This window comes from Pseudophryne corroboree, chromosome 3 (genome assembly GCF_028390025.1).
Source record: "Pseudophryne corroboree isolate aPseCor3 chromosome 3, aPseCor3.hap2, whole genome shotgun sequence".
Lineage (NCBI taxonomy): Eukaryota > Metazoa > Chordata > Amphibia > Anura > Myobatrachidae > Pseudophryne > Pseudophryne corroboree.
Genome location: NC_086446.1, coordinates 273,147,504 through 273,171,849, shown reverse-complemented (window position 1 = coordinate 273,171,849; position 24,346 = coordinate 273,147,504). Strand labels below are relative to the sequence as shown.

The window sequence follows — 24,346 nt, the reverse complement described above, 5'->3', positions numbered from 1 at the left end:
CTGTTTTAGCGTATTTTATTAGTGCCCATAGTTGTCATTAACCCAGCAGCGTGATCAGAGGAAGTCATCATCATCACCATCCTCGTCATCATCCCTTGCCAGAGCTTCAATATTGTGGGTAATGTCGGTGATCATGCGGTTGAAACAGTGGGACTGTGATCCCGGCGAGCAGCTATCATAGTTGCGCACAGCAGATGCAGATGTGTTACTCATACTGCGCTTGATCCTTCCAAAACTGTCTGTCAAAATTCCCCCATCCCGAATACCTATGCTCTCCAGAAAACCTTCAAAGAAGCCGATGTCCAGGTCAGGGATGAAAGGCCTCAGTCCTGCCCAACAAATAAAAAAGTTACTTTATTTAAAATGCAAGTGTTTCCTTATACAGTATCGGCAGCCATTTTGTGGCCTGAGCCAATATTCATTTGCAAGCAGCTTATCAGTTCATTAGGGACATCATAGAGAATTATTAGTCGCATTCTAATGAATATTAGTTCAGGCCACAAAGTATCTGCCTCCACTTAGACCAATTTAAAAGCTTCAAATTAATTAGAGAGCAATTGTTGTCCACTGCAATCATGTATTTAGTATAAATCACTTGGTGCTAATATTCTAATGTATCCAGTTAATAAAATGTATTCTGATTTAAATAAAAAAAGCTAAATTCAAGCAACATCTGAAACGGGATAAAAAAAAAAAAGTTGTATAAGAGTAACTGGTAGGTTTAAATTGAAATAGTTATAATTGTAAATACATAAAAATATCATGTATACAGTGTTGGTCTGGAACATGAAGGGCGTGGTAGGGGAATACAGTCCCATGCTTAGGGGTTGTGTCTAGGGGACCAACTCCCTATCTACACCACAGAGTTACTGTCTTGACACCAACTACTGGATGAATTCCCACCTATATCGTCCAAGCAGTTGCACCAGCATGGGGTGGGCTCTTGGTAGTGCTAGCAGTAGTGATCACCTCCACTTGCACTGGGCTGTCAAAATCACCTGCCTGTCCGTCCTCGTTGCTTAGTGGTTTGTTTCATGGCCTGCTGAATTGTGTCACTGGCTGACCTCTCCCCCCAGGACAAGCCCAATGAGCTGTGTTCACTCCCAGATCAACCCCCTCCTCTCTACAGACTACTGCAGTGCTTCCCTTCCGCTGCACAGCTGCCTGCTCTGTCAGTGAAAGAGTGTGTGAGTGGCCCTGGCAGGTGCTGTATATTGTGCTATCTCACTCCTCGCAGTAAATGTTCCCAGTCATCTTCCCTGAGCATGGCTGCAGGTAACACAGGGGAATTAAGAAACGATGTATATGTACACTATATACAGTATAGATATGTATACTATGTTTATATACACTATGTACATGTACACTGTGTATTATTACTGAACTAATAAAAGGGGCACCAATTATTGCTACTGTAATAAAAGGGTCAGTGATCATTGATAATCTAAAAGAACATCAATTATTGAGATAATAATAAAGGGGGCAACAATATTTTAATAAAAGGGCACATCTTAGTGTTATTATAACAGTGGAGGGTGGCCAGGCCCCTCCAATTGATAGCCACACCCACCCAAGGCTGGGCATGCCTCTTCAGCAGGCCCCTGCAATTGCATTCCCCTGTAGGCCCTTTATGTTCAAGTCCGACATGGGAGGTAATTCACATCTGATTGTAGATCTGCTAAATTTAGCTAATCTATGCTAAATTTCTCAGACATGCGCGGGGACGCCCAGTATAGGGCTAGTCCGCCCCACATGTCAGGCCCTCCCCTCCCTCCCGCAAGGGTGCAAAAGCATCGCACACAATGATGCTTTTGCACCCGCTGTGTAGCTCCCTGCCAGCGCAGCCCCTGCACACTGGCAGGCCATTACCGCGTCCTGGGTCGCAGCGGCTGTGTGTGACGTCACGCAGCTGCCGTGGCTGCCACCGCAACGGTCCAGACGCGCCTCTATTGTCCAGACCGTGCCCCAACGGCATTCTAATGCCGTTGGCATGCCCCCTCCCGCCCCCTGACTGACTCTGCCTGTCAATCAGGCAGAGGCAATCGCAGCCCTGCTTTTAGCATCTCACTGGTGTCCGGGGTGTACACGCGCACTCCGCATAGGGATTCAGACTGCGAACGCTGCCGCGATCCAGTCTGAATTAGGCCCATTGTCCTGCTGCACCATGTAACTGACCCTCTCATAGTATCAATGCATACTTTGAACGCACGGTCTGGTACCTGATCCCTAGAAGAAGGGGTGGGGCCTAAATGGAATGTGGATCAATCAAACCCTGCATGTATATGCTCCTCAGTTCAACACACCACTTTACCTACAAAAGTTCCATTTAAAAAATGATCTTCCTTGTATAGGGGTAAAATGAAACAAAGTAAAATAGGTTTGTTGAAATGTATCCAGTAATAATTAAGTAACAATTCATCAGTCACTGTCATAAAATAAATATTCAAGCCTGCAGCCACAAATCTACTGCAGGAGTAAGAATTTGACAACACAGCTATTTTGAACGAGTCTGGTGTTAAATTCTTCTCATAAGAATAAATGTAACATTGTAGCTAATGGGATGTAGTTGGAATCCCGACGGTCAAAATACCGACGCGGGAATCCCAAACGCCAGAATGCCGGTAGCACCGCCACAGCTATTCCCACTCCTGAGAGTGGGAATAGAAACTGTGGCGAGCACGCAAGGGGCTTCGTTTCATTCGCCCCTGCCAGCATTCTGACAGTCAGGATTCCGGCGTCAGTATTTTGACTGCCGGGATTCCAATTGCCAGGATTGTGTACCCAATCCGTAGCTACCATAACTGAATTGCTGGCATTCCCATATTTCAGGATGGTGTAATAAGGATAAATTATCTCTTTTAGCTGTGGGAGTGTCAGCCCTATACTTTGACAACAATAATTAGCATATTGACCAGGGTCCCGACAGCTGCATCCCAACGTTCCCTGTGGATTTTGAACGTTAGGCTGTGGGAGGGGTGGGTTATTCCTAACCCACCCCTCCCACAGCCTAACCTTAAACCCCGCTGCAGCATAACCCTAACTCTGCCCCTAGTGCCTAACCCTTACCCTAGTACTTACCGTCTGGAATCAGGCAGTCGGGATCTTGAGTGTCGGGTTATTAACTACATCCCCAGGATACCACTTTGAGAACCAGTATCTCCTATGCTCTCATTGAACAGAACTCTCTGGCAGCAGGGACTTCATTCATAGTATGATGCAGGGTGATGGCCTGAATATGACTGGACAATTGTCTTTCAATCTCCACCATTCCCAATACCTGGGGCAGTTCTCCCAGGTATTGGGAATGGTGGAGTAAGAGCCTGGGGATTAACATGAATGCCAATAGGGAATTTGGGTAATGTGGAGGAACCCAATCAAACTGATATTTGTGTGTGTGTGTGGGGGGGGGGGGGGGGGGGGAGTGGGAACACATTACTTTTAACCCCATGTCAAGTAAATTACATGTGGTTGTTATATTCCCATTCCCAATCTATTGTATAATTTCAGTTCTGTTTATCATATAACATAACAGTTAAATATGACCTTATACCTAGTAGAAGGAATTTCCTGTTTTCCCCATACAGCTGAAGCAGCTCTCTGCAGTATTCCTTTACATCCATCCCAAGGCGATATTCACGTAGAAGACAAGCAAAGCGGTAAATCTCCACCGGAGCCAGCTTGTTCCTCAACTAGGAAGATAAACTACATCAATGTCATTAAATAATAAAACTCATTTAGTTTTGACTTTATATGCCTGGTGCAGTGATTCCAAAACTGGATGTCGTGGCACCCTGGGGTGATGTGGGGTACGTGTGGGGTGCCACTGGTTGGTTGTTCAGGACTAAATCAAATTATTTATAGTCCATATGATAGACAAATCAGAGCTGGTGGCTGCTAATCATAGAATATTTGGACAAACAGAATCCCAACCTTGTCCACCACCACATAACTGACCCTATGGGTGACAAATAAGCACAATATATTTAATAATTCATACCCTGATACTCTAGGGCGCTGTGATTTGAAAAAAAAAAAAATAGGGAACCCCAGTCCTGGTGCATAGGTCAGAGCACGCCCACATGTCACCTTTTGGAACTACTCCCACTTTTTAAAGTCTGCAGGACCAGATGGAAATGTGCATGAAGATGCCTCAGGATGGGAGGCACTCGATATCCCGGCGCTCGGGATCCTGGCGCCCAGCATACCGACAACTATTCTTCCTCTTGGAGTGTCCACGACACCCCTGGAGGGAGAATAAATAGCGTGCCCGCAAGGGGCTCTTTTGTGCTCGCCCCGTTGCCGGCATTCCGGCGGTCGGGATCCTGGCGCCGGTATGCTGGGTGCCGGGATCTCGTAACATACCCCTCAGGATTGCTTCTGGTGGGATGCATTATGTCGCCACTGACATTGTCGAAAATGTTACTGTCAGCACCACAATGATGACAAGGTTAATGGCTTCTGTCATCCATTTCCACTTTGCCTTTTTCCCCAACTTACTGCTTGTTCCAGCATCATTTCTGTCCTAAGCTATTACGAGTTAGGGGACATTGGGGTCATGTCACTATCATATATTTATATAACTGCGCCTATAAATGCTCAATCCCACATAAACAGCCTGGAAGATGCAGAAGCTATATACTATAATTCAGCGTGTGGTATGTGTGAAAAATAAAACCCTGCTTTGGTACAACGGTCCAGATACAAGGGGCTATTCAGGTCACATCGAAATGTGATGCGACCGAAATATCCCCATGTCTGTTGTCAGTGTGGTACTGTCCTGCGCGTGCACACCTGGCAAATGCAATTGGATTGCATTGGCTGCAAACGCCTCTGCCTGACTGACAGACAGAGGCGCTCGTGGGGAGGGCGGGGGGCGTCGACACTGACCGTTGCGGGGGGGGGGGAGCGTTTTAGGGGTGGCTGTGTGATGACCTACGGAGCCGTTCTGATGGTGGAGATAATGGCGACATGTATATATATATGTATAAAATAAACTGTGCACTAACGGGGCTGCTTTACTAATTAGGACAACAGATGTAGCCATGTTCATCTTATAGCGATGCGGCATGTTGAATAGCGTGCCAGGTTGCGAATTTTTGCAGCTGTCGATCTCTCCATTAATTCCTAATAGTCACAGCCCGGCATGTCATGCAGCATGGTGCGATGTAGCATGCCGCATCTCAGCAAAGATGAACATGGCTACATCTGTACACCGAGAACCGTGGTGCTAATTGTTACCTGTGCTCTGTTTTAGTTTTTCTGTTACTGTAATGTTAAGCTCTGTGTACCCTGTATTGTTCTAATGTCTGCCGTTTGTACGGCGCTGCAGAACACTTGTGGCGCCCTATAAATAAAATATAATAATAATGTGTCTCTCTTACTACTGCTGAACTACAAGACTAAGCATATCTTGACAGCCATGACAGGATTTGTAGTTCTACTACATTTGGAGAGCTATAGGTTGATTATTGCTGAGCTACAATGAACCCGAGCATGTATGATACTAAATAATTCATCACAAAGCGTGATTCAGATTCCGCATCAGACTAGACAAACATGTATGAAGCGGTCACACCCTCACCGTTATCATGTAATCCTGCAGCTGTTCTAGAGGTACTCCACTCTGATCCACGTCGCTGGCTCCTGATGCCAAACTCTGCTCTGACACTGCAAAAGAGGGCGACGATTCTCCACTGTAATGCACTTCAAATGTATCGTGAGAGCCATTGCTGAGACAAAGCAGAGGGTAGCTTGATGAGAGAGGTTAGACTTAATCAAGTTCTAGATTTAGTATGTTCAGGCCAGCATACAGACAAATAGTTTAGCACAGACAGTTCTCTGCATATTTACATTTTTGTTCACATTTAGTGGGGTTGGCAATAGTACTAGCTTGCTGAAAGTGAACCAAAATATAGCCCAGAGACACCAACAAAATACCACTATTGGCCAAATAGTTGTCATTTACAAAAAAATAACTAGCACAAAACAGGCCTCTAATATGGAAGAACCCTTGTACCCACCACAATCTGCTTCTCAAAAAAAGTAATTTTTTAATTCAAAAGGTATAAACTTAGTGAGATGCAATGATTGCGGCTCCCCAGTTGCTTTGGAAATACAAAGTCCCAGCATGCCCTGCCAGAATCGTAGTACCAGAATAGCAGGCAAGAAACCTGTTCTATCATAGTATGATGTGTCTGCATGACACTCTGATGCACAGAAGTATAGTTTAGCCACAGAACTACACTTAAGCCACAGAACTACACTTACTTCTTTTACTTCTGTCTCTGCCTATTCACCCACTGTCAGCCTGACCACTGCACTCACCAGGGGTTAAAGTGAGCCGGAACAGCGTTCAGTCAGTTCCACTTGGAGACGGAACGCAGTGCCGCCTCCGGCTCACCTAACCCACTGTGTGCCGCCGCTGCTGGAAGACGCCGGGCACCCGCAGAGATTGTGTTACCAGCGGCCGCCCGTCTCTCCGCAGCGGCAGCCGGAGGCAGGAGCTCAGTACTGAGCTCCGGCTTCTGGCTCTGTCACTGTGCGCTATGGGAGAGACGTCATGACGTCTCTCTCATAGTGCTGAGGAGCGGGTGCCGGAAGGAAGGACTGCAGCGGTCTGGAAGCGGAAGCGGGGATCGGTGAGTATGGTAATTTATATTTTTTATTTTTCTCTATGTGTAGCGGCGCTTATATTGGGGATTTTACTACTGGGGCAAACTACTGGGGGGGCATTACTACTGTGTGCAAACTACTGGGGGCATTACTACTGTGGGCAAAATACTGGTGGGCATTACTACTGTGGGCATTACTACTGGGGGGGGCATTACTATTGTGGGCAAACTACTGGGGGCATTACTATTGGGGGGCATTACTATTGTGAGCAAACTACAAGGCGGCATTACTAACTAGGGCTAACTGCTGGTGGCAAACTACAGGAGGGCATTACTACTGGGGGTATAACTACAGCGGCTTTACTACTTGGGGCAAACTACAGTGGGGCATTACTACTGGGGGATAAACTACATGGGGGCTATCTATTGAAGGCATTACTAACGGGGGCTTACTACTGGGTGCATTACTGCTGGGGGCATTACTAACGGGGGAAAACTACAGGAGGGCATTACTACTGGGGGCAAACCACAGAAGGGCATTACTACTGGGGGCAAACCACAGAAGGGCATTACTACTGGGGGCAAACCACAGAAGGGCATTACTACTGGGGGCAAACCACAGAAGGGCATTCCTACTTGGGACATTACTACAGGGTGGCTAAACTACTGGGGGCATAACTACAGGGGTTAAACTACTGGGGGCATTACTACTTGGGGGCAAACTACTGGGGGTATAACTACTTGGGGCATTACTACTGGGGACTAAACCAAAAGGGGGCATAACTTCAGGGGCTGAACTACAAGGAGGCAAACTACAGGGGGCATTACTACTGGGTGCTAAACTACAAGTGGGCAAACTACTGGGGGCATTACTAACGGGCAAACTACATGGGGGCTAAACTACTTGGGTCATAACTGCAGGGGCGTAACTACTGGGGCTAAATGACTGGGGGCATTACTACAGGCAACATTACTACTGGGGGCATTACCATTAAGTGCATTACTACTGGGGGCACTAAGTACTAACGAGGGCATTGTAAAGGGGGCACTTCATAAGGGGCATCACTCCTGGGGACATAAGGGGCACTACTATTGCGGGCATTGCATAAGGGGCACCACTACTGTGGGCACTACCAGTACAGTGGACATTGCATAAGGAGCACTACTACTGTGGGCATTGTATAAGGGGGGCTACTGCTGTGGGCATTATGTATATTATGGGGTGCTACTACTGTGGGCATTATTACTATTGTGTGACCACGCCCCTTTTTGTAGGCGCACGCAATAACTTTATTGATTTTTCTCTTTGGGGAGGGGGGTGAGTTCAACCACCTCTCTAGGACCACTTTAAGCACTGGCCATCACAATAGGCAGGGCTGCAGAGAGTGGAGCCGGGACACTATAAGAGCGTTGCCTAAATAGAGGTGGTGTGGTTACACCTCCAACAAAATGCATGGTGGGAGGGGGGGGGGGGGGGAGACTTGCTCCAGGAAGCAAGTCCCTCTTCCTCGACCGGTGCCATCTTCCTAGTGATATTCGGGAAGATGACGTATGTGCACTAGAGCCGTTTCAGGATGAAATATTTCCAAACATGATATTACATGCATATGGGGATCAGTATGTGATCCCGGCAGTCATTATACCAATGCCGGGATCCCGGTCATTAGAATGCTGGCAAAGGGGGAGAGCGCAACTAAGCCCCTTGCGGGCTCGGTGGTGAGCTTTGCTCACCAAAGGTTCTATTCTCCCTCTATGGGTGTTGTGGACACCCACAGAGGGGGAATCACCTACCTCGCCAGTATTCCGGCAGCGGTGTGGTGCCCCTGGCGGGATCCCGGCGTTGGTATTGTGACAGTCAAGATTCCGTCCACGGTATACTGACCGCATACCGTATATGGTAACAGTAATATTTACTGTGTCATCAGATAAACACCCACTTTTAAATCTTTAGCATCAGAAGAGGGAGTAGCAGTAAAACATAAAGACAGTCCTAACAAGAAGTAAAGCTTGCTAGAGAAACCAAAACAAAGAAGTGTTTGAGAAGTAGACTCTTTTTTGGGAGCACTCTAATTCAGAGGATGACGTTATAATATATATGGTACAGGTTGAGTATCCCATATCCAAATATTCCGAAATACGGACTTTTTTGAGTGAGAGTGAGATAGTGAAACCTTTGTTTTTTGATGGCTCAATGTACACAAACTTTGTTTAATACACAAAGTTATTAAAAATATTGTATTAAATGACCTTTAGGCTGTGTGTATAAGGTGTATATGAAACATAAATGAATTGTGTGAATGTAGACACACTTTGTTTAATGCACAAAGTTATAAAAAATATTGTCTATAATTACCTTCAGGCTGTGTGTATAAGGTGTATATGTAATATAAATGCATTCTGTGCTTAGATTTAGGTCCCATCATCATGCTATCTCACTATGGTATGCAATTATTCCAAAATACGGAAAAATCCGATATCCAAAATACCTCTGGTCCCAAGCATTTTGGATAAGGGATACTCAACCTGTACTGATAAAAACATTTTTAATAGATATTAAAAAATGAATTTTTAGGAGTATCTACTGTATGTGTGGGCAAAATGTTTCGCGAAAATATAAAGATCAATAATAAATAATGAGTGATGTCAATATCACAGTCTCAAAGATGCCGGAAATCAATAACTGTAGTACTTTGATTATATCATCATTGCACATTGTCTCTCATGTACTATATGACCATCATTTATTCTGCAAATACCCATTCTGGGTTATTGTGAATGCAGAGAATTAAATCATTGGTCGTGTGGGACCGATTGCCAAATGGTATAAATGTGAGTGACGTTATATTTGGGAGTCAATTTTTTTGCAGTACCAGGGTGTTCAGAGGTGGTCTCCCATCCTATTACTAACCCGGCCTTCCACTGCTTAGCTTCCAAGGTCAGAAGAGATTGGGCATCTCCAGTGAGGTATGACCGCAATTATTGAACTCTCCTTTTTTAGTCACTTCAAAGGTATATAATGTGGTCTTTATATACCTGCAATGCTGCAATTGATAGACACGTATGGTACAATTGCTAGAAACATGAGATTATATGCAATTACCTGACCAAGTCACCACGTGACACGTCAGCCACAAAAAAAAGTGCACAGGTAAATACAGGCCTATTATGTGGGAAATTTTTTAAAACCACAGAGTATTCATAAATGAACTGGCCTGATATTTATAAATATGTCCTAGGAGCACCAGTACGGCCGTGTCAAATTTATACTATATGTAAATATTATTACTCTGCACAGACTGCAGGTAAACCATGAAATACACAATAGTATATAGAGAAAATGGCACCTCTATACTTCTTTAAAGCAGTGTTATATCAATGCACTTGCACCTTCCATCCGTAACTACTCATAACTATGTTATGAAAAAATGAGCTTTTGCTTGCTATTTATCAGCAAATCACGGCTAGAAAAATATATATAAACTTGAACACTTGTTCTTAGAAGCACACCTGTTGAAATAGGAACCTTCAGTACAATAACTAAAACCAATCAGTTTCAAACTGAGATGTGTAACCAATGGTTTTAGTTATTGTACTGAAGGTTCCTATTTCAACAGGTGTGCTTCTAAGAACAAGTGTTCAAGTTTATATATATTTTTCTAGCCGCGATTTGCTGATAAATAGCAAGCAAAAGCTCATTTTTTCATAACATAGTTATGAGTAGTTACGGATGGAAGGTGCAAGTGCATTGATATAACACTGCTTTAAAGAAGTATAGAGGTGCCATTTTCTCTATATACTATTGTGTATTTCATGGTTTACCTGCAGTCTGTGCAGAATAATAATATTTACATATACAGGTTGAGTATCCCTTATCCAAAATGCTCGGGACCAGAGGTATTTTGGATAACGGATTTTTCCGTATTTTGGAATAATTAGATACCATAATGAGATATCATGGTGATGGGACCTAAATCTAAGCACAGAATGCATTTATGTTACATATACACCTTATACACACAGCCTGAAGGTAATTTTTGCCAATATTTTTTATAACTTTGTGCATTAAACAAAGTGTGTGTACATACACACAATTCATTTATGTTTCATATACACCTTGTATACACAGCCTGAAGGTCATTTAATACAATATTATTAATAACTTTGTGTATTAAACAAAGTTTGTGTAAACTGAGCCATCAAAAAACAAAGATTTCACTATCTCACTCTCACTCAAAAAAGTCCGTATTTCGGAATATTCCGTATTTCGGAATATATGGATATGGGATACTCAACCTGTAGTATAAATTTGACACGGCCGTACTGGTGCTCCTAGGACATATTTATAAATATCAGGCCAGTTCATTTATGAATACTCTGTGGTTTTAAAAAATTTCCCACATACAGTAATAGGCCTGTATTTACCTGTGCACTTTGTTTTGTGGCTGACGTGTCACATGGTGACTTGGTCAGGTAATTGCATATAATCTCATGTTTCTAGCAATTGTACCATACGTGTCTATCAATTGCAGCATTGCAGGTATATAAAGACCACATTATATACCTTTGAAGTGACTAAAAAAGGAGAGTTCAATAATTGCGGTCATACCTCACTGGAGATGCCCAATCTCTTCTGACCTTGGAAGCTAAGCAGTGGAAGGCCGGGTTAATAATAGGATGGGAGACCACCTCTGAACACCCTGGTACTGCAATAAATTGACTCCAAAATATAACGTCACTCACATTTATACCATTTGGCAATCGGTCCCACATGACCAATGATTTAATTCTCTGCATTCACAATAACCCAGAATGGGTATTTGCAGAATAAATGATGGTCATATAGTACATGAGAGACAATGTGCAATGATGATATAATCGAAGTACTACAGTTATTAATTTCCGGCATCTTTGAGACTGTGATATTGACATCACTCATTATTTATTATTGATCTTTATATTTTCGCGAAACCTTTTGCCCACACATAGATATAAAAAAATGAATTTTTAGGAGTATCTATTAAAAATGTTTTTATCAGTACCATATAACACGTCATCCTCTGAATTAGAGTGCTCCCAAAAAAGAGTCTACTTCTCAAACACTTCTTTGTTTTGGTTTCTCTAGCTAGATTATTTTCTGACTCTAGGGAGCACCACTGAAAGTAACAATTATATGTACTAGGATAGATTATCCATATACATACGGTTGCTATATTTAGAAGCAATTCAATAATAATTCAGTTTTTCAGAGGCTAAAATCTAGAATCTATTTTGGATTTGGACTTGTGCAGTTCCCATCACCCCTTTTTTTCAAGAAGTAAAGCTTCCCTACCTTCTCATTTACAGAGTACAGTGTCTGCATTGTAAGATTGTTGAAGAAACTAAACTTACAAAGAGCTGCAACAGCTGAAGTCGGCATCATAGGAAAATGTCCCATTGGTGTGCGAGCTGTCACCTGAAATAAAATGGCAAGGGAATAACTAACCTTAAAGTACACCTGGCGTTTACTTTACATGCAGTAATATTGTGGGTTGAATCAATAGTCATAAGAATGTAGCTTATCTATTCCCAAGGAACTAGTGACATCACTTCAAGGGCAATGAGAAGACTAAGCAAATATTAAACAGGGAACAATGCAGAGCCCACAACCCCTATGCCAAGCCCACATCTTACAGTGGGACAGCCATGGTCTCTCAGGAGGTGATGTGTAATGATAACCGGCCCTGTCCACACATTCAATGCTCTGATCTCCATAGATGATCTGGAAAACCTGACAGATGAGAGCACATGATTCCTCTGCGGCGTCCTGAGAGGATACAGAATATGGGTTCAAATTGAAATTTTGAAATACAGCTTATAGAAGTCTATGATACCACTAGACAAGGCACAATGATATTCTAGCCATGCCCTGACATACTGAGTGTGGCTATTGTGGAAATGGGTGTGGATTAAAAGTTTTACATATAGTCAATAGGTCAACACAAGATGGTTCACAGGGTCAAACGGTCAACAGTTAAATGGTCTACAGGGTCAAAAGGTCGACAATGTCAAAAGCTTAACACAGGAAACATTGACACATTGGTTTTGTTACTTTAAATCTAACTCTTCTTCTAGTGCCCAACCCATACCCTCCCCATGGTCACTAACCCTAACTCTCCCACCAGGTGCCTAACCCTAACCGCCCCCTTCCGCAAGCCTAACCCCCCACCAAGTGCCTAACCGTCTATATGGCAGCCTAACCCTTACCCTCCGCCAAGTGCCTAACCCATATCCTTCCTGTGATCCCTAACCATGACTACCCCACCTGGTGCCTAACCCTCCTCTTCCTCAGCCTAACCCTCTGCTAAGTGCCTCCTCTGGTAGTCTAACCCTTACCCTCCCCTGGCCCCTAACCTTAACTCTCCCACCTGGAGCCTAACCATCCCCTTCCGCAGCCTAACCCTCCGCCAAGTGCCTAATCCTAACTGTCCCCTTTCACAGCCTAACCCTCCGCCAAGTGCCTAATCCTAACCGTCCCCTTCCGCAGATTAACCCTCCGCCAAGTGCCTAATCCTAACCGTCCCCTTTCACAGCCTAACCCTCCGCCAAGTGCCTAATCCTAACTGTCCCCTTTCACAGCCTAACCCGCCGCCAAGTGCCTAATCCTAACCGTCCCCTTCCGCAGCCTAACCCTCCACCAAGTGCCTAATCCTAACCGTCCCCTTTCACAGCCTAACCCTCCGCCAAGTGCCTAATCCTAACTGTCCCCTTTCACAGCCTAACCCTCCGCCAAGTGCCTAATCCTAACTGTCCCCTTTCACAGCCTAACCCTCCGCCAAGTGCCTAATCCTAACCGTCCCCTTCCGCAGCCTAACCCTCCACCAAGTGCCTAATCCTAACCGTCCCCTTTCACAGCCTAACCCTCCGCCAAGTGCCTAATCCTAACCGTCCCCTTTCACAGCCTAACCCTCCGCCAAGTGCCTAATCCTAACTGTCCCCTTTCACAGCCTAACCCTCCGCCAAGTGCCTAATCCTAACTGTCCCCTTTCACAGCCTAACCCTCCGCCAAGTGCCTAATCCTAACTGTCCCCTTTCACAGCCTAACCCTCCGCCAAGTGCCTAATCCTAACTGTCCCCTTTCACAGCCTAACCCTCCGCCAAGTGCCTAATCCTAACTGTCCCCTTTCACAGCCTAACCCTCCGCCAAGTGCCTAATCCTAACTGTCCCCTTTCACAGCCTAACCCTCCGCCAAGTGCCTAATCCTAACTGTTCCTTTTCACAGCCTAACCCTCCGCCAAGTGCCTAATCCTAACTGTCCCCTTTCACAGCCTAACCCTCCGCCAAGTGCCTAATCCTAACTGTTCCCTTTCACAGCCTAACCCTCCGCCAAGTGCCTAATCCTAACTGTCCCCTTTCACAGCCTAACCCTCCGCCAAGTGCCTAATCCTAACTGTCCCCTTTCACAGCCTAACCCTCCGCCAAGTGCCTAATCCTAACTGTCCCCTTTCACAGCCTAACCCTCCGCCAAGTGCCTAATCCTAACTGTCCCCTTTCACAGCCTAACCCTCCGCCAAGTGCCTAATCCTAACTGTCCCCTTTCACAGCCTAACCCTCCGCCAAGTGCCTAATCCTAACTGTCCCCTTTCACAGCCTAACCCTCCGCCAAGTGCCTAATCCTAACTGTCCCCTTTCACAGCCTAACCCTCCGCCAAGTGCCTAATCCTAACTGTCCCCTTTCACAGCCTAACCCTCCACCAAGTGCCTAATCCTAACTGTCCCCTTTCACAGCCTAACCCTCCGCCAAGTGCTTAATCCTAACTGTCCCCTTTCACAGCCTAACCCTCCGCCAATTGCCTAATCATGTTTCCTTTCACAGCCTAACCCTCCACCAAGTGCCTAATCCTAACTGTCCCCTTTCACAGCCTAACCCTCCGCCAAGTGCCTAATCCTAACCGTCCCCTTCCGCAGCCTAACCCTCCGCCAAGTGCCTAATCCTAACCGTCCCCTTCCGCAGCCTAACCCTCCGCCAAGTGCCTAATCCTAACCGTCTCCTTTCACAGCCTAACCCTCCGCCAAGTGCCTAATCCTAACTGTCCCCTTTCACAGCCTAACCCTCCGCCAAGTGCCTAATCCTAACTGTCCCCTTTCACAGCCTAACCCTCCGCCAAGTGCCTAATCCTAACTGTCCCCTTTCACAGCCTAACCCTCCGCCAAGTGCCTAATCCTAACTGTTCCTTTTCACAGCCTAACCCTCCGCCAAGTGCCTAATCCTAACTGTCCCCTTTCACAGCCTAACCCTCCGCCAAGTGCCTAATCCTAACTGTTCCCTTTCACAGCCTAACCCTCCGCCAAGTGCCTAATCCTAACTGTCCCCTTTCACAGCCTAACCCTCCGCCAAGTGCCTAATCCTAACTGTCCCCTTTCACAGCCTAACCCTCCGCCAAGTGCCTAATCCTAACTGTCCCCTTTCACAGCCTAACCCTCCGCCAAGTGCCTAATCCTAACTGTCCCCTTTCACAGCCTAACCCTCCGCCAAGTGCCTAATCCTAACTGTCCCCTTTCACAGCCTAACCCTCCGCCAAGTGCCTAATCCTAACTGTCCCCTTTCACAGCCTAACCCTCCGCCAAGTGCCTAATCCTAACTGTCCCCTTTCACAGCCTAACCCTCCGCCAAGTGCCTAATCCTAACTGTCCCCTTTCACAGCCTAACCCTCCGCCAAGTGCCTAATCCTAACTGTCCCCTTTCACAGCCTAACCCTCCGCCAAGTGCCTAATCCTAACTGTCCCCTTTCACATCCTAACCCTCCGCCAAGTGCCTAATCCTAACTGTCCCCTTTCACAGCCTAACCCTCCGCCAAGTGCCTAATCCTAACTGTCCCCTTTCACAGCCTAACCCTCCACCAAGTGCCTAATCCTAACTGTCCCCTTTCACAGCCTAACCCTCCGCCAAGTGCCTAATCCTAACTGTCCCCTTTCACAGCCTAACCCTCCGCCAAGTGCCTAATCCTAACTGTCCCCTTTCACAGCCTAACCCTCCGCCAAGTGCCTAATCCTAACTGTCCCCTTTCACAGCCTAACCCTCCGCCAAGTGCCTAATCCTAACTGTCCCCTTTCACAGCCTAACCCTCCGCCAAGTGCCTAATCCTAACTGTCCCCTTTCACAGCCTAACCCTCCGCCAAGTGCCTAATCCTAACTGTCCCCTTTCACAGCCTCCGCCAAGTGCCTAATCCTAACTGTCCCCTTTCACATCCTAACCCTCCGCCAAGTGCCTAATCCTAACTGTCCCCTTTCACAGCCTAACCCTCCGCCAAGTGCCTAATCCTAACTGTCCCCTTTCACAGCCTAACCCTCCACCAAGTGGCTAATCCTATCAGTCCCCTATGGCAGCCGAACCCTTACCAACCTCCAAGTGCCTAATCCTAACAATCACGAAAAATCACGTGTCAACCTTTTCTGTGCCAACCATTTGCAGGTTAACCTTTTCAAAGTATTGACCTTTGCATTGACCATGTTGACAGTTTAACAGGTGTTCCTTTTGATCCTGTTGACATACTGACTGTCTATGTACTGTCTATATTCCATGCGGATACCTGTGGAACTATGTTCTGATCTGAGTAGGGAAGGATGGTCTTACAAATGTGAATTATGTGCCTGATGATATATAGCCACATCACCTACTTGTATAGCAGAGTAACTTGGACCTACATAAGAAGGACTTGTACAACTCCCCCCCCCCAAATAAATAAATAAATAATCTATGTTTTTCAGACATAACTGCTGCTGTCAGGCAGAGCTGTTCATTTGCAGGGGTTGGGTATGCGTGACCGGCGGTCAGGAGATCGCCAGCCACCATAACAACGCTGGTATCCCGGCAGGGGGTGGGTGTGGGGGCGGGAGCAACAAGCCCCTTGCTGGCTCGCTGCGCTCGCCACAGGTTCTATTCCCACTCTATGGTGGCTGTTGCGGACTCCCACAAGTGGGAATAGTCTCTGCTGATCGGCATGCCGACCATTAGGATTGTGAGCGGGCGGGATTCAGGGGCAGGTATTGTGACCGCCTGTCACATAACTGCAACCCCATTTGCACATCCCTGGGATACCATACAAAGCAGTAAAGTATACATGTATATGGCAAATGTACTGATGGGTATGGGCAAGCAAATAGATTATAGTCATCTGAACATGGGACAGCTCCTTAATAAATTGTAGACAACTAACTCACTCTATTCTCTACAGCCAAGATTATCAAGTTGCAGTAAGCATCTGGACTGGGCTCCTTTGGATCTAATGGGTTCTGCCCTGCAGGTCTCCTCTCCCAGCTGCCCCCACAGGGCTGGCGTCTCTCCCAGCTGCCCCCACAGGGCTGTCGTTTCTCCAAGCTGCCCCCACAGGGTTGGCGTCTTTCCCAGCTGCCACTAAACGTCATTCTCCTTTCCCAGTTATTGCAGGCCTGTCGCCCACATCTCTTTTCCCAGCTGCCACTGTCTTGTTTTGCACCGCTCCTCTCCAAGCTACCTCCACCTTTGGGTCGTCCATCTGAAGACTTGTGTGCCATCTTCCAGTCCAAGCTACATATAGTATGACGCCTCTCCATACCACCCCCTACTGGTTTGGTGCCTGCTCTCTCTCCGCCTTGGCTCCTATCTGCTTTTCCAACTGGTGGTTTTCTCTCCAAGCTGCCTGTGGCTGGCACTGGGTCCAATCCAAGCCCTAAAGAAAAGATCACATAAGTAACACTACTGTTGTAAGCAATAAATCAATGTGTTTAAGGTCAACTCCTCCTAAAGTGTAACTTTCAGCCCAGCTCCACCATATAACAGAACGAAGAAAAGTCATGCAAGTAACCATTCTATATCAACTTGCAAAAAAGAAAAGGTACAATCTCACTTTGCGCTCAATGTCCCAGAAATCCGGCTTTGTCCCAATGGACAGGTGTAATCCAATCAATATGAAAAGAAAAATGAAAAACACAACATAGTGTAATACTGCAATGAAGATGAGTCTTTCACCGCTGTGTGATACGGAGAATGGAGGTGTTGGTATAGTCCCAGATAGAAAGTTCATACATCCACCTCCTTTCCAAAAGCACCCAACGTAACCATTGATCAGAATAATTAACTATGCATCTGCGCCACAATGCTGTGGAAAGGGGGTGCAACAAGGACCAAGTCAGATTGTAACAGAGGTGCTGTATGTGCACAGCTAATGCATTATCCACTAAGTGTTCATATTAGAATTTGATACAGTGCAATTTGAGTGGAAATTGTTCCTGGTCATCTGAGCCAGGATTAAAACTGTTTGTAGTGTTGACAGGGCTGGGTTCTCTATAGTGGATCCGTTCAGGATAGGGGTTTTCTTCATCCCGACAGTAGGAAGATTTACACTGCTTGGAATGCTGAGTCCAGCATCCCAACATGGATCTAAATACCAGCGCCTGGGATCCCGAACGCCGAAATCCTTATTGACCTCCACCGGAAGTCCACATTGGTAAGCCGTGGTGGGGAGGTTAGGTTTAGGCTGCGGGGGGAAGGAAGGGTTAGGGTTCTGCTGTGGGAAAAGAGGGTTAGGTTTAGGCAACCCCAGGGAGGGGGAGGGTTAGGCTGCGGGAAAGGGACAGTAAGGTTTAGGCTGCGGGAAGGGAGGGTTAAGTTTAGGCACCACCGGAGAGGGTTACGGTTAGACTGCGGGGGGGTGAGCATACTTACCCGACCTTTGTAGGGACTCTCTGCTTTGGGATGCCGGAGTCGGTCATATGACCGTTGGCATTCCATCCGCCGGGAAATCGCTTTCCCTCTGTAGAGCAGGGTCCCTATCTCCTTACATAGCAGCTAAGTTCAAAATCTATTATTAGGTGGAGTTAGTCTTTAAAAGCTTGATGTAGGGCCTAATTCAGACCTGATCACTGGGTTTTTCCAGCCCTGCGATCAGATAGTCACCGCCTGCTGGGGGAGTGTATTTTAGCTGTGCAAGTGCGCATGTGCAGCAGAGCTGCACAAACTGATTTTGTGCAGTCTCTGCGCAGCCCAGGACTTACTTAGCCGCTGCGATAACTTCAGCCTGTCCGGGACTGGAACGGACATCAGACACCCTCCCTTCCAACGCTTAGACACGCCTGCGTTTTTCCAGACACTCCCAGAAAACGGTCAGTTGCCACCCACAAACGCCCTCTTCCTGTCAGTCACCTTGCGATCGCCTATGCGATCGCTTTTTTTGCACAATCCCATTGCTGCGGTCCATTGCACCTGCGCATTGCGGTGCATACGCATGCGCATTTTGGACCTGATTGCAGGCTGTGAGAAAACGCAGCTTAGCGATCAGGTCTGAATTACCCCCATAGTCACTTGTGCCTCCAAATGTGAATTGTCAATTTGCTGTTAAGTGCAATACTGCACAGTAAATTGTAATTTTTTTTTTTTTTTTTTTTTAAATAATAATTATTTAATTCTTTAATTTCAAAACTGCTCAGTTTTCATATTTGGAGAAAGTGTAGCAGTCTTAAGCCAAATATTACATACAATCTTTCCATTTTAAAGTAAAGTTAACATAAAATGGGAAAATCCTCAACAAAGCAATAATTATTAATGAACATTATTGTCTAATATCACAAAATACTAGATTTACAAACAAACTATTTTAGTTCACACGGTGGCCAACAATATTAAACAAGCAACATTGATCATTTGGATGGTCACATTTTTTATCTTTGTTCTTTTGTTTGAAGAGCTTTCTACTGTCAATTTGAGCATGATTATTGGAAAATAAACACCTGATCAAGATCTAACATGATAGTTAATTGTAACAAGCGTCTTGGTTTAATAAACATTACTAAGTACAGTATTCTGTGCCTTGTAGCATATATGTATCCTAGTGCAGGATAAAGTGTACAATCTATGTAGGAAACAGACAATTTGCTTCTCACACCTGTTTTGAGGACTAGCAGGTGAAGAGAATCGTCCCTAACATATGAGGCGGCAGCAATCTCATGAGTGGGGATCCGCAGAATCAGCTCCTCGTTGTCTCTCCAGGTAAGTAAGAGACTACGAGCCGACATACTAAGGATACTGTCCTGCTCGGGGGTGCAGTGAAGTGGGAGTTCTTTTAGCTGCTGCAGAACACAGAGAGAAAAGAGAGCGGGAGAGAGAGAGAGATAATATGTAAGCATATTTGTCCAATGGGAAGTTTTACAGTCATTGAGTAATGACTGTAAATGACCTTACTTGAGAAAGTGAGGTACTCAATAATACTAATACTTACAGTGTATTTACAAGACTTATTATTGGAAGTCATTTAATATACTGTAAATGGTCCTAAACATATAGTCTTCACTAATACCAATTATGCTCCCCAGGGACTGGGTTACACTAAGTACAAGTGTTGGTTGCACTTCACACACTACAATGGACATTATTTAGACAGGAATAATGACGCCGGGATCCCGACTTCAACCACAATGCCGGAGCCGGATTACCGACTGTCGGTATCCCAATCGTAAGTATGCCAGGTTGGTTTAGGGTTAGGCTGTGGGGGGTGGATAAGGGGGAGGTTAGGTTTAGGCACTTGAGGGAGGGTTAGTGTTAAGCTGCAGGGGGGATTGGGAAGGTTATGGTGCCCATACACTTGTGCGATGCCCCGCGACTCCTCATCGCGGGGCATCGCACCGGCAGTTCAAGTGCGATGAAATCGCACCTGTACTGCCAAAGTGATTACCATGCGATCATGTGATAAATCGTATGGTAATCATGTGATGTGCATGTCACAGCCGAGTGGGAGCGGCATCTGGCCGCTCCCGGCGGGTGCCCATCGCAGTGCGATATATTGCACGTGTTTTTAAAAACACATGCGATCGCACTGCGGTGTGATAAATGTTAAATGCAGCACATACTATCTTGAGATGCGAAATTCGACCAGCGTGCCTGCGCATCACGTCGCAAGGTACCTAAAATGTGCATAAAATCCTTCGATTTCTCTCACAGATGCGGTCGAAATCGAAGGATTGTACCTGATATCTCACAAGTGTATGGGCACCATTAGAGTTAGGTTGCGGGGAGGGAGGGTAAGATTTAGGCACTAAGGATTGAGGGTTAGGGTTAGGCTGTCGGGAAGGAGGGTTAGGGTTAACCAATAAGCGGGGAGCAGTGTCGGACTGGAGCATGAAGGGCCCACCGTGGGTATGCAGTGATAGGGGCCCATGATTAGAGGTGTGGCCAGCCACCACAGAGGTTTGGCTAACCATTATAGAGTGCCTGGTCTGGACTCCTTGATAATTTATATAGTAATTAATGCTAGTGCATGCATGATAATGTGCCAGATTAATGACAGCAATGTACTGTAGAGAATACATCATAATCCTGTGCAGTATAAGGTAACATATGTATAATATATAATTCAAGTGCATAGGGAGGAGGAGGAGGAGGAGGGGGGAGGAGGAGCCCCCCCCCCAGGCAGTGGAGCCTACCAGTGGTTTCCCCTGTACCCCTGTGGGCCAGTCCGAGCCTGGCGGGGAGGGTTAGCGTTAGGCTGTGGGGAGGGTTAAAATACTTACCTAGCAGTTGTAGGGATTCTGCGCGTCAGTCTTCTGACCGCCGGCATCCCAAGCGCCATCCCAACAAACCCCATTACGAACATTGTGATTAGCGGGGTAAAAAAGCTTTGGCATTGGCTACAGGTTTATGACAATGTTTTGGTCCTCTCTACATGCAGAATGGACAGTAAGCCCAATGACAACAGCACTATTAATATAAAATGTCATGGCTGGGTAGGGGAATATGAGTAGGGTCTCAAAACTAACTGGTAAGTTTACCTACTTCTGGCCAATATGGAGTGATCTCCAGTTTACTTTTCTCATAGGAGTGAGCATTACTTACCCTAGCTGTATCCAGAAGCTGCAAAATTTCATCTCGACTAGATGGGTTCAAAGAGGCAACGACCCAAGTCAGGTGGCCTAAAAACTGTAAGGAAGATTTACTGTGTGGGCTAGCTTTTTGGCTTTAACTTTTCGTGTACAGTTGTTTTTCTGTTAACTCCTTCACTGGCTTGTCCCACTGATATACATGCTGCTGACTGTCCTTACCTACTGAGGGAGGGTACAGTGGACATGGAGACATAGGGGGTTATGTACAAAGCCTTAGAGACTGATATAGTGAAGATAGATAAAGTACCAATCAGCTCCTGTTACAGGATGTTTGAGAAATGACAATTAAGAGCTGATTGGTTGGTAGTTTATCTCTCTCAACTTTATCCAAAGCTTAATTAGTACATCTGCCCCAGACAGTGAAACTGTCACAAGTGGCACAAGTCAGCTGTCTAGTCTGGATCTCAGTGAGACATTATAAGGCAGAAATAACGGAAATAATAAAACAATAGAATTTGCCATAATAATTACTGACTGAGCAATTAAGAAAAAAAAACAACAAATATATCTGTTCAAAATATCATACAGTTGAATTGAAGTAATATTGTTAGAATTTTACAAATAACATTTCTCTTATACAAATGAAGTACAAAGCTCTGAGATGAGGCTCATGTCTCTGGGAACCTACCTTTCAGGTTGCACTTATGATGCGATCTCACATTTTTGTTTCCAAGGGATTTATTTGGGATTCTTGTGTATAAGCTATACTGTACAGTTGTCCTTTGCCTCAATATTATCTTTCCTAATGATCGGATGGAAATATTGTGTCCCTGTACATACTGCACAGATTATCTGCCCATGTAGCTACCTATTGGTAAAGAACTATCGGCAGAAAGTTTGGGGTCTATTCAGACTCGAACGCAGCTGTGCGTCTGTCTGCTGCGGCTGCATTCAGAGGGTATGAGTACTGGCCGCAGTGTGCATGTGCGACCCTGGAAAGATGCGGCTACAAGGTGATTGACAGTGGCGGCGACACAGCGTTGCAGGCAAAAGGGGGGGTGTCGGGAGCATTTTCCGGGAGGCTATGTGACATATCACAAAGCTGCTCTGGAAGAAAAAATTATGCTGGCCCGTCTGCCAGGCAGGGGTCAACCTGAAATTGATGAGTCCAGTCCACAATTAAACTGCAGATGCATCGTGAAGCGGCGCCACACACACGATGGGCGGCCTTGACCTGTGCTTGGCGGCCCCCAGCATGTGAGTGGATGGACGCAGAGCTTGCTGCGGGAAGCAAGATACGCGTCCATCTCTGAATAACCCTCTTTGTCCAAAGCCCCTGACAGGAGTCTAGTACGGAAGACATCAGTGATGGCGTCGCCCAATAGAAACTTCTGTTTGCTTTCCTGAGGGGGATGTCCAGCTTTATTAATGCCCGTATTAGCAAGTAAGTGGCAGGATTGAGTCCTAAATGCGTTAGTATTGCATTCTAAATGCAATGTGTAGTACATCCCGCCCACTGTGTTAGTTCTGAACATTAAATGGAAGGCAAACCCTGCTTATATTCAGGGTGCATAAGTATGGCTAACTGTACTACAGCCAATTCACTATTCTATGTAAAGTGAATTTGGTATAGTGCAGGTATATTAGGACTGGGGTTCTGAGTTTTAGGCAGGATCTTGAACTCCAGTTCTCAAGTTCCCCAACAGAACATGTTACGAGTACTTAATTAATGTTGTACAGGTAAATTAATCTATTTGAGTCAGTAATTATTCTTCTTGCTCACTCAAAAAAAACCAAAGCATGACATGTTGAGGATCCCAAAGCCCAGAGATGCGAAAACAATGCTTTAGGGGATGCAGGGCTACTAACTTCTGGTCACACGTGGCTTTTACAAATGCAAATTGTGGAATTTAGGTATTGAAGAGGGTAGCGTCCTTGTATAGACCACATAAGAGATTAACCGTTATCATTTACAACATACATTACAAAATATTAATCATGGATATATAAATGATCTCCAGTCAGCAAATTATTTTCAACAATCACCCTCTCCATTCAGTCTCACCTTTACTTCCTTCTCCACATAATCATGCAGCAGGATCTGAGGGTCCAGTAGGTAGTCCGGGGCCATCACTGGAACGGAGTGTAGGGGACGACGGTAGCTGCTGGTCCTGACTGCTGAGCGCCGAATAGACTTAAGAGAAACTAATCGTTTAATGGGAGAAACCAAGGCCTGTAAATGGTAAAGGCAGATGAGAACCAGGAATGAATGATAGTTGTGCTAGAAGAGACCAGATGAAGGAAGGAATTAAATATACATGGACACGCAGAAACACTTCGGTACCTTTTTTCCTTTCTTGGACTGTTGGTCCATGTCGTCCTGTGTTTTAGTTTATATCTCCTGCCTCTTTATGCTGGTTTTCAACTCTGTGCCTTTTCTAGTGATCTTTTTATCCAAGACGCTCCTGTTTGTCTCCCGTCTTCCAGCTCCACTTTCTGCCTGATCTCCTGTTCCTAGCTGACTCTGCCTCCTCTTCCTCTCCATACTTCATATCCTTTGTTATTTCCCTACAGAGGAAACTCCACCAGCTAAAGCCCAGAGCGCAGTTCCTGCTTCTGTTCACTGTGATAAGAGCACAGATTGGGTCGGTCAGCAGAGGGGAGAGCTGTACAGCATTACAAATCAATGGACAACTCAGAGTGCGTGCAATGGTCCAGTATGAAATAACAGTGTATAGTGATGGATGTGCAATTGTAAGTACTGTAGGCAATTCTAGGGCTGTGGGACTCTATACGTTATTTTAAAAAAGTTTTATGATTTCACAGCACAGGTTGCAAGAGTATAGCTTCTGCATTTGAAAAAACATCATTGAGGCTTATGACATGTTTAAGTACTTGTGATATTTG

General features: G+C 45.5%; 1 protein-coding gene and 2 pseudogenes across 1 annotated transcript; 1 reads left to right on the top strand and 2 right to left on the bottom strand.

Moving 5' to 3' along the window:
- Positions 1–23,906, bottom strand: CCM2L (CCM2 like scaffold protein). The gene is made up of 10 exons (XM_063959109.1): positions 23,784–23,906; positions 23,505–23,672; positions 21,453–21,536; positions 19,510–19,693; positions 16,811–17,298; positions 12,282–12,414; positions 12,000–12,063; positions 5,582–5,729; positions 3,551–3,689; positions 1–329 (listed from the first exon to the last, which is right to left on the bottom strand). The coding sequence occupies exons 1-10, from the start codon at positions 23,811–23,813 to the stop codon at positions 55–57; spliced, it is 1,713 nt and encodes a 570-aa protein (XP_063815179.1). The 5' UTR covers positions 23,814–23,906; the 3' UTR covers positions 1–54.
- On the bottom strand, positions 9,470–9,589 carry LOC134897673 (5S ribosomal RNA; annotated as a pseudogene).
- LOC134897987 (5S ribosomal RNA) lies at positions 11,204–11,323 on the top strand (annotated as a pseudogene).
- Positions 23,907–24,346: the final 440 nt, after the last annotated feature.